Consider the following 9,997-nt stretch of genomic DNA (forward strand, 5'->3'; position numbering starts at 1 on the left):
ATGGCCGGACCTGTCTCCTCTGAGGGGTGGGCACCGTGTTTCAGATAGTCCTTCAGGATGGCCAGACCTGTCTCCTCTGAGGGCTTTTGAGACCCTTGCCCACAGTATTTTAAGAACCACATAAAGGAAGACAATTTAGTAGTTACATATTCTTGCAGATGAATGGCCTTTCTTGGGACCTGTTCAGTCATGATCCTTTCAAGAGGCACTTACATTGACCACACCTGTGGACTTAGTGGAGTGCAGTCTTTAGATGGTGGGTTCAGTGCCATATTCATCATGAAACGCTGTGTTCGTTTTACAGGGATGGTGTACATGGCTGGGCTTGTTTTTGCGGTCGGTGGCTTTAATGGGTCCTTAAGAGTCCGCACTGTAGACTCCTACGACCCCGTGAAGGATCAGTGGACCAGTGTGGCTAACATGCGAGACCGGAGAAGCACTTTGGGAGCTGCTGTGTTAAATGGGTTATTGTATGCTGTAGGAGGTTTTGATGGGAGTACAGGTAATTTCCTTTTCATTTTTTTCACACTGCTCTTAGAACTAACATAGCGACCATGTTTATAGAACAGATGGTGGCAAGATTAGGAGACATTTGACTGTTTTAACAGGCATTATATTTAAAGATAAGTTTAAAATCTCGTCAAGAATTCCTTTAATGATGTAAGAGTCCGAATTATACACATTTTCTTTCTTAACCGTCAGTATCCGCCATCTCGCCAGTTTCAGAAGCTACTAAATGTCAGTAGCTTGGGAGGAGCCCTTTGGAAAAGAAGCTACTCCCGTTCACCGTCTAATCGATAGGTGTACATTCCACCGTTATCGTCTTTTAGGTTTAGCCTGATTGAACACACCTGAAGTGTTCTCCTTTAAGAAAACGCGTCTATAAGAAAGAACAAGTCAACTTCTTTCGAGGAGGAAATGAAGAGTGCTGTGCTTTACCATAGGTCTGTCGTCTGTGGAGGCGTATAACATCAAGTCCAACGAGTGGTTTCACGTAGCCCCAATGAACACAAGGAGGAGCAGTGTGGGCGTAGGGGTTGTTGGAGGTAGGTGCTGACAGTTCCTCCAGGTGAACATTTCCAAGTATGTATGTCTTCTGGATTGTTGGGAGTGGAGCGGGTTCTTCCAGTAATCTGAACACTGATGTTAGAAGTGGGCAAGCAAATGATCACTTAAAAAAAGAAAAGCAGTAATTATTGTGAAATGTTTTTAAAATTAACTTACCCATATGAACTTACCTGTATACCTGGTGGTGCCGTTGCTAAGCCCTCGACTGCTAACCGAAAGGGTGGTGATTGGAATCCACCAGCCACTCTCTATCCCTCTGTGTGTCCTCATTAGACAGTCGGCTGATTTTAGTACACTTGTCTGTCAATAAATTAGATGACATATATAGATATGTGTAGACAGATAGACGAAGAAGGGCCGTTTACATTTAAGGGATGGATTACCAGTTATTTGTTCATATCCTCCTTTGTCCCCAGATAGAATTTAAGGAAGGCTCTGAGTATTATTTTTTGGTGCGATTTTTATATTGACATGGCAAATTTGTGAGTTCCCTCCTCCTCCTCACCATGGGTATAATTCCCTGCACTTTTTTTTAACAGCTTTGTTGAGATATAATCACGCACTCTACAATCACCTATTTAAAGGGTACAATCCACTGGCTTTTAGTTGGTAACAGAGCTGTGAACCATCACCACAGTCAATTTTAAAGTATTTCCATTACTCCAAAAATTAATCCTGGTTTGCTTAGTATCGCTCTCCAATTCCACCATCCTCCCCAGCATAGGCAACTACTAATCTACTTGCTGTCTCTGGGTTTGCCTCTTTTGGATATCTCATTTAAATGGAATCGTACACTCTGCAGTCCTTCATGGCTGACTTCTTTCACTTCACATAAGATTCAAGGTTCACCCATGCTGCAGCATGTTGTCAGTACTTCATTTCTTTTTATTGCTGAATAATATTACATTGTATCCCTGTACTACCTTTTTTTGATTTACTAAAGTAACTTTGATATGTACTTGTTTCCCAGGAGGTTATTCCACTTACCAAACAGTGTTGTCCAAAAATATAATGAATGTACTTTCAGTTCTGTCCGTCAGATTATTGATGAAAATGTAGAATTAACACCATCGTGTCTACCCTGCAGATCTTCATAAAATAACTTCATCAGTCCACCTGTCACCATTAGTCAAGGTCCTAATATAGTTCATAAAAATCAGTAACACTTTCAGAGGAAACTTTGCTACCAAGGAGGAGAATATACTAATATTTTCTGACTTGGAAAAATAGCTCGTTCTGAATTTGGCTCTCTTTGGGATTCCACGTTCAGGTCTGCTCTATGCTGTCGGTGGTTATGACGGAGCCTCACGGCAGTGTCTCAGCACAGTGGAATGCTATGATGCCGTAACAAACGAGTGGACCTATACAGCAGAAATGAGCACCAGACGGAGCGGAGCAGGTGAGCGCGAACCGCGTCTAGCAATCGAAGGAGGACAGTGCTATGGATACTTTAAAAAGTGAAATGACTCATTGGCATCTCTATATTATTTGGAAGTATATGCTGATTTTAATGACCATGTTAAATGTCTTGAATTGTGCAGGGAATGTTAGGTAGCTGTACTTAAACTTTACTTCATAAAATTTTATTTCTAAGTCCTATATTAAAGGAGTTCTCTGTTTCACTTCCAAATTTATATTGTCTGGCATTCTTTTCAGTTTTTGGTTTTCAGTGCTTACAGGGGAGCTTTTGTAAGAGATAGTCTTCATCTTCATTTCTTTTAAATTTTGTGCTTTTAACACTGTTTTACTTTTTATCATTTTAAAACTTGTTTTCAAAAAGATTATATTGAAGGACTTCATCCCTGTCTGTGTTCTACCTACATATTATTTTTATTTCATTTGACCAAAACCCAAACCAAATCCCTTGCTGTAGAGTCTATTCCAACTCATAGCAACCCTATAGTACAGAGTAGAACTGCCTCATAGGGTTTCCAAAGCTGTAATCTTTACAGAAGCAGACTGCCATTTCTTTCTCCAACATAGTGGCTGGTGGGTTCCAGCCAACCTCTCAGTTAGCCGACCACTTAACTACTGCGCCACCAGGGCTTCTTATTTTGTTTGACAGGCTTCTTTCTTTAGAAGAATAGTTCTTATTGGGGTTCCTGTTTAACTGTCAGTTCTTTTCTTCTCTGTTTCTTAAATTGTATGCTCTAACACTGATTTACTATGAATAATAATTTTGAAAGTTTTAGTTACAAGTGATTGGAATACAGCCTAAAATGTTATAAATTTCTTGTCCCTTTTGTTGTACTCTTGTTGGGTTGTTTATGTTTTACAGGTGTTGGTGTGTTAAACAACTTATTGTATGCTGTAGGAGGTCATGATGGCCCTTTAGTACGAAAAAGTGTTGAAGTGTATGATCCTACCACCAATGGGTGGAGGCAGGTGGCAGATATGAACATGTGTAGAAGAAATGCAGGTATCTTTCTACTTTAAGACTGTGAAGTTTATATTAAATTTTATTTACAGTTTTAGTAGTATTACTGTATCTTTCCATTGTTCTTTTGCTGATCTGGGTTCCCTGTTAGACTTTGAGCTCTTTAAGGTAGAAACTTATGTAATAATTCTATATAGTGGGCACCTAGCATAGTGTCTGGAACATAACAGCCTGTTGGGACACTTCGGTTAACTTATAATTTCTTCTGGTGACTACTTTTTATTCGATGACTAGAGAGTAAGAGCCCTCTTCATTTGATACTTCAGTTTGTTCATCCTACCACACACATCTTTGAGTGCGTACCATGTGTCATGTACCAGAGATCAGAGATGGATGAGCTGTGATCCCAGTTCTCAGGGAGTTTAGTCTACTTGAGTAAATAAAAGCTAGCTATTATCTGAATCTGGACAACGAAACCTGAGAAAAAGTAGCCCTAATTTAACACAGTTCAAGATCTGCAGAAAATGGAAGAACTAAAGCAACAACAACAAAATAATTTTAAGGAAGCAGAATTCTTCAGGATTAGGAAGCCGACCACTTGAGAAGAAGATCCATGTAAGGGGAAAACAAATGGAAAATAGATTCATGATAGTCAGTTAGTCTTTGAAGAAATGCCAGTCATATTTAAAATGCCATTATCCTGACTCCATTTCCCATAGTCCAGAATGTTCCTGATAATTCTCAAACTCACCGTGTACCATTGGATGATGTTGTGAGATGCACCAAAAAATACTCTTAAATTTCTCATTAATTTAAATGTAATGACTAAGGGATACTAAGTATGTGGGACTGCAAGGACTATCAAAAACAGACCAGAATTTGTCATTAATTCTACTTGATCTTGCATCTCTTTTAGTCACTTTTAGTTGTAAGGTATTAAAAGCCTCTCAGCTATAGGTAGGTCAGAACCATACTAAGACCTGCAAATAATTGGCCCTAAATAGAATCAAAGTGCTTGATTCTAGTACATATTGAGTTACAAAAAGCACAGTAATTTGTGCAGGTGTATGTCCCTGGATTAGGAAACTCATTTACAACTTGAACCTCAGTATTATTTTCCCAAAGATTGGAATAATCTTATTTTTTCTCTATATAGGTTCTATTTGTGTCAAATCAAAATGACCTTATTTCTTCTAACCAAAAGAATAAGGAGATAGTCTATGTAGCTGTTGTTGTCTTGCTCTTTGAGAAGATTGTGAGGAAGGGTATTATTTAGAAGAAGACTTTTCCTAAGTCTCTGTCAAAAAGTTATTTCATACTTTGATTTGCACAGCAGTTAACTGAGGTTTTTTTTATTTAGGTAATCATCACGAAGAGAAGAAAATATGAAAGCTTGGTCTTTAGTTTGTTTTTTTTCTCAATAAAGTATTTTTATTTTTTATATAAATAATGGAATTTGAATAATTCACTTCTATAACTTACAAGATAGAGTATAATACTGCTGAGCACACTATTTTTCAATTATTTATATAAACTCATAAAAGAATATTTCATAATTTAAACAAGCTTCAGATAAGATCTATCCAGTTCTTCTTTTTTGACATCCTCAGATGAGGACCTCACGAAAGTACCTAAATTGGGGGAGAAAAGGGGCAAAGCTGGCAAGGAGAGGAGGATATGTGTTCAGCTTTGAATGGGGAAAGACAGTGACCGGGTCCATGTAAGTTGAAATAGCAAGCAGTCTACAAGTCAGATTTCAAAGTTTTGCAGAAATGTGATAAACTATGACATTAAGTGTGGAGGGAAAATGAAGCACATTTGAGCTAGACTGTAACCAGTCTTACAATGCTCGGCGCATCTGTAAGAGGCTCTCACCATGTGTTTGAGTCTTGTGAGCTAAACTGAGCAAAACACTGTTTGCAGGAAGGTGCATCCCCTTGGCAGAGTGATTTGGCTCTCACCTGCCTAAAAGGAATCTGGGTGTTGTGAAGTGATTAGTAAAGCTGAAGTCCTTTGAATGTACATGTCTTATATTCAGAAGGATGTGGGGACCGCCTTCTTCCTCTGCAGTGGGACTCTTATCTATGAGCCCCTAGTCGATCTAATTGAAAATGCCTTTTAGGAAAACATACCCCCTTGCGCATCCCTTCTGTGAGAGCAGAGCCATTTTGGGCGTCATTTTATCTCCAAACCAAAAAAAACCAAAACCAAACCCATTGCCTTCTAGTCGATTCCGACCCATAGTGACCCGTGTGACAGCGTAGACTGCCTGATAGAGTTTCCAAGGCTGTAATCTTCAGGGAAGCAGACTGCCGCATATTTCTCCTGCGGAGCAGCTGGTGGGTTCGAACTGACCTTTTGGTTAGCAGCCGGGCGCTTAACCGCTGTGCCACCAGGGTTTATCTGCATGCAGTGTATTTCGTCTGCCAGTGGATTAGGATCGAGGCTTCATACACGTAGAAGCAACAACTTTGGGGAGATTGCGTGGCAGCAATATTGGGCTCTTTTTTTCGAAGTGTTTGAACTACTTTAAAATGATGGCATTTTGCTTCCTGGGAAGAGACTAGAAATGTTGATTTCTTCACAGATTAAATTTGAGTAACAGAGAAGATCCACGCCATTTGCACAGAAGAGAGTATTATTGCTAGTGCACTTTTAGATGCTGTATAGAGGTTTGGGCTTATTACTCTGTTATGATGTTAAAAATCGACAAGCAGCTATTAACTATATTAGCAAAGTCATCTATGGATTTATATAAAAACCAGTATGTGGACGGTATTCTTCTGTATTCTTTGATGTCCTCCAGTTAACCTGTTTATAATAACGCTAAACCTATTTTTAGAATATTAAATATGCCATAAACAAAGTTAAATTGAAATAAACTTTAAAAGATATTTACCTTTTGACTCACCAATTTTCTAAGAATTTACATAAAGAAAATAGTTGGATAAGTAAGCAAGGAAGTATACAGGGTGATCCTGTTAATTACAGCATCACTTATAAGATTAAAAAAAGTAGAAAATAACTAAATGTCTATCAATAAATATGATTAAATAAATTATTGTATGATCATACGTTCAGCCATTAACAATGATGTAGATCTGTATTTAACAACTTGGAGAGATGTCTCCAATACATTGTTTGGTGGAGGTGGGTGGGTAATAAAAATAACAAGTAGCGTGGGCCACCTTGGATTTCAAAAAGAAGGATCAGAGTATATATGCATAGAAAAAGAAGAAAAAAGTAGAGATAAAAATTTTAATGGAAGCTGTTCTAAGTTGTATTGAATTAGAGGTGATCTTTTCTTTCTTTATACTTTTCTGAATGTTTGGAATTTTTGCGAGAAATGAGCTATTTCAATATTATAATAATACTGTTCTCTCCTTTTAATGGAGAGAAAATAGTTAATCATTCAGCATAATAATTAAAATGAAGAATAATTTTTACTTTCTACTAATACATACTTTTAGGATTCCCACAAAGCTGACTTTGGAAAAGTTATGAAACTTGTGTGACCTTTAACTTTCTTTTTGTATAAAGTGAGGATGAAAATAATTTCTAATCTATAAAATACAGTTATCCTGAAGATTATATGAAATTATACATATATCAAGCAACTATTGCATAACTGACGCATAGTCGGAACTTAGAAGTGGTATCAGACTTTCGTGTATAAAAGTTCTATACATATTCACCATCTTCTCGTCTTTTTTCATGCTAATAAGTGTGTCTAGACCACCTCACCAAACATGTACAGGGCTCTTCAGATTCATCCAAATTGTTAGAATAATTGTTTCTCCTCTGATTTTTTTAAAGGGGTTTGTGCAGTTAATGGTCTGTTATATGTAGTTGGAGGGGATGATGGCTCCTGTAACTTGGCATCGGTGGAATATTATAACCCAACAACTGATAAATGGACAGTTGTGTCATCTTGTATGAGCACAGGGAGAAGCTATGCAGGTAATACTTGTCTGATTTTCTTACAGTCTCTTCCAGTATACTACAAAAAAGATTACATCGTTACGACTTATATGAGAACTTTCCTGCTCTAAGAAGAAAGTCTCTTCTGAACGTTTGTTTTATATCTTGTTCATAAAATAATTAACATTCGATTTATACATTCCAAGTTAAGCACCAGTATCTTTTGTCACTTTACAGTCATTTGTATTCAAAATCCCAAATCTTTCTGGTGCAAATCATAGAGGAACATTTAACATGGCTAAAATCCGCTTGCAGTGGAGTGCAGCTCACTATGTGGCAAGGCTTTAATTACCCAGAGAGCCAGGAACTGTGACCCTACGACATCCCAGGGCAGGGCTTCATGAGGCAGTATGAGAGGGAGGCCGCGGGGCTCCGTGAGGCCGCGTGAGAGGGAGGCCGCGGGGCTCCGTGAGGGGGCGTGAGAGGGAGGCCGCGGGGCGGGGCTCCGTGAGGGGGCGTGAGAGGGAGGCCGCGGGGCTCCGTGAGGGGGCGTGAGAGGGAGGCCGCGGGGCTGAGGGAGGCCGCGGGGCTCCGTGAGGCCGCGTGAGAGGGAGGCCGCGGGGCTCCGTGAGGCCGCGTGAGAGGGAGGCCGCGGGGCTCCGTGAGGCCGCGTGAGAGGGAGGCCGCGGGGCTCCCCGAGCGGGTGTGATAGGGAGGTTGCAAGATAACTTCTTTCTCAGGCACAGCACTGGATAAATAATGGCATGTTTGGTCCATTCCCTTAGTAAGAGAAGTGATGATATTTTTAATACACGTAAAAACTGGGTTGTTTTGAAAAATAAGGCATTAATGGTGACTCTTTAAAATTGTATGCTGCATATTTACTATTCTTGGATGATGGATATTTATATCACCTTAAAAATTAGAATGTTTTAGTGACAAAATTGATGTGATAGTGGAGGAAACAAGTTTATACTGTTTAACTATCACTGTTGTTGATGCATCGTCCAAAACAACGCCTAGTAGAAGAGCCGTATATAGTAGGATCTCAGAACAGCATGGCGCAGTAGTAAGTGAATATTTTAAACAGCTTCATTGAGGTATACTTGACATTTACTAAACAGCATATGTTTAAAGTATGCAATCTGATTAATTTTGACATATGTGTATATCTCTGAACCCATTACCACAATCAAAATAACATACCCATCACCCCAAAAGTTTCCTTGTTCCGCTTTGAGTGGTAGGTGAATTTGGGTAATTCCCGAATAAAATTATTTTCCCTAAATGGTAACTAGTTCTGGATGAAATAGTAGTCCTGCTCCATAACTAAACAGATTTCGCATCGTTTAGATGAAAATGATAGTCCTACTAAAGGTAAATAAAGAGATTTTGAAACATTGTGGTTTGTTCAGTGTCTGTTGCTTTAATAATAACACAAAGAATTCCGTATTTTCTGGGAGATACAATATGCTGCTTGTGACTTCTGTTTTATTTCTTCATCTCTTTGCTCAGGGGTCACAGTTATTGATAAACCATTATGAGCCTGAAGGACATTTTCAGCATGTTCCTACATGAGAAGCAATCTTCAGCAAGTATTTCTCAAGTGACTGAGAATCTAGCACTTCTCCACTGGTAGCTGCACTTAAGTCTCAGCAGAGGGTAAGATCGTCTGCCTTTATAGGCCTCGGATACTGAAGATTATTTTTGGTAGAAGCACCGTGTAGGCTTTTTCTGCAATGAGCGGCAGCTGACGGAATTTTAATAAGAAACCTGGACTGCAGGACTTACTCTGTAGTCTTTAGACAACAGTTGCTTCCATAAAGACTGGTTATTATCAACCTTGAATGACTATGGATTATTTTGTGAAGGAGAATAAAGTAACGTGTGTTCTTGTAAAATTAAATTTTATCTTTATTCCTTCTCCTGAAAATCTGTATATCCAAGAACTGAAAATCTTGGGACAAGTATTAGAATCTGTGTAAGTATACAAACTAGTTGAGGGATAAAACTGTTTGCCTTTATAAAACATATTTGATTACATGAGTATCATAAATTGTGTGCATATAAATGCGTGTCTATATGCTTTCCTGTTAGTATGTTTGAAAAGATGTTTGAAACTTGATTCTACTATTTATAATTGGCACAGTACTTTGAATTATGCCAGTACTACATTGTAAAACAGAGTTGTATTTTTTGATATTTAAAATGCTTAACACTTTAAAATGCCACTTCCGAGGAATGAACATGGTATAACACACTTGAATATGTGTGATGCCAAACTTTTTAAAATAAAATATAAATTATGCGTATTTATTATTTTCTTTTGTTTAATCTTGGCCATGTTTTGGTGTGTATTTTTCATTTTTTTCTTAAAGTGACACATTGGCATGAACATTACTGCAGGTTTTTGATGAATATATGAATGTGCAGCTCAACTGAATTTGCATGGTTTTACAAATTTTTTCTGTGTGTACAAATTTAGCTGCTATAACAGAAGAGAGAACTTTCTGTGAGTAGCCATGTGCATTGATCAGATGTAATTTCTCTGAGATCTTCAATTAATCTCACTTTTAAAATGACCAGAACATGTCTTTCTTGAATTATCTTTGAATAAAAATTTGTATATTA

At 38.2% G+C, this 9,997-nt stretch overlaps 1 protein-coding gene across 4 annotated transcripts in view; it reads left to right on the forward strand.

Moving 5' to 3' along the window:
• The window catches only part of KLHL2 (kelch like family member 2), a 106,638-nt gene extending 96,641 nt beyond the window's left edge, over nt 1-9,997 (forward strand). For 2 of the 4 annotated variants that reach the window (XM_023725474.1, XM_004390640.3), the window contains 6 exons: nt 305-502; nt 945-1,046; nt 2,339-2,467; nt 3,347-3,487; nt 7,262-7,405; nt 8,882-9,997. In XM_023725474.1, coding sequence (XP_023581242.1) covers nt 305-502; nt 945-1,046; nt 2,339-2,467; nt 3,347-3,487; nt 7,262-7,405; nt 8,882-8,910 — 743 coding nt within the window. In that variant the 3' untranslated portion in view covers nt 8,911-9,997. The remainder of the gene's footprint in view (nt 1-304; nt 503-944; nt 1,047-2,338; nt 2,468-3,346; nt 3,488-7,261; nt 7,406-8,881) is intronic. The other 2 variants (XM_023725473.1, XM_023725475.1) reach the window with 2 other exon arrangements.

This window comes from Trichechus manatus, unplaced genomic scaffold (genome assembly GCF_000243295.1).
Source record: "Trichechus manatus latirostris isolate Lorelei unplaced genomic scaffold, TriManLat1.0 scaffold00315, whole genome shotgun sequence".
Classification (NCBI taxonomy): Eukaryota; Metazoa; Chordata; class Mammalia; order Sirenia; family Trichechidae; genus Trichechus; species Trichechus manatus.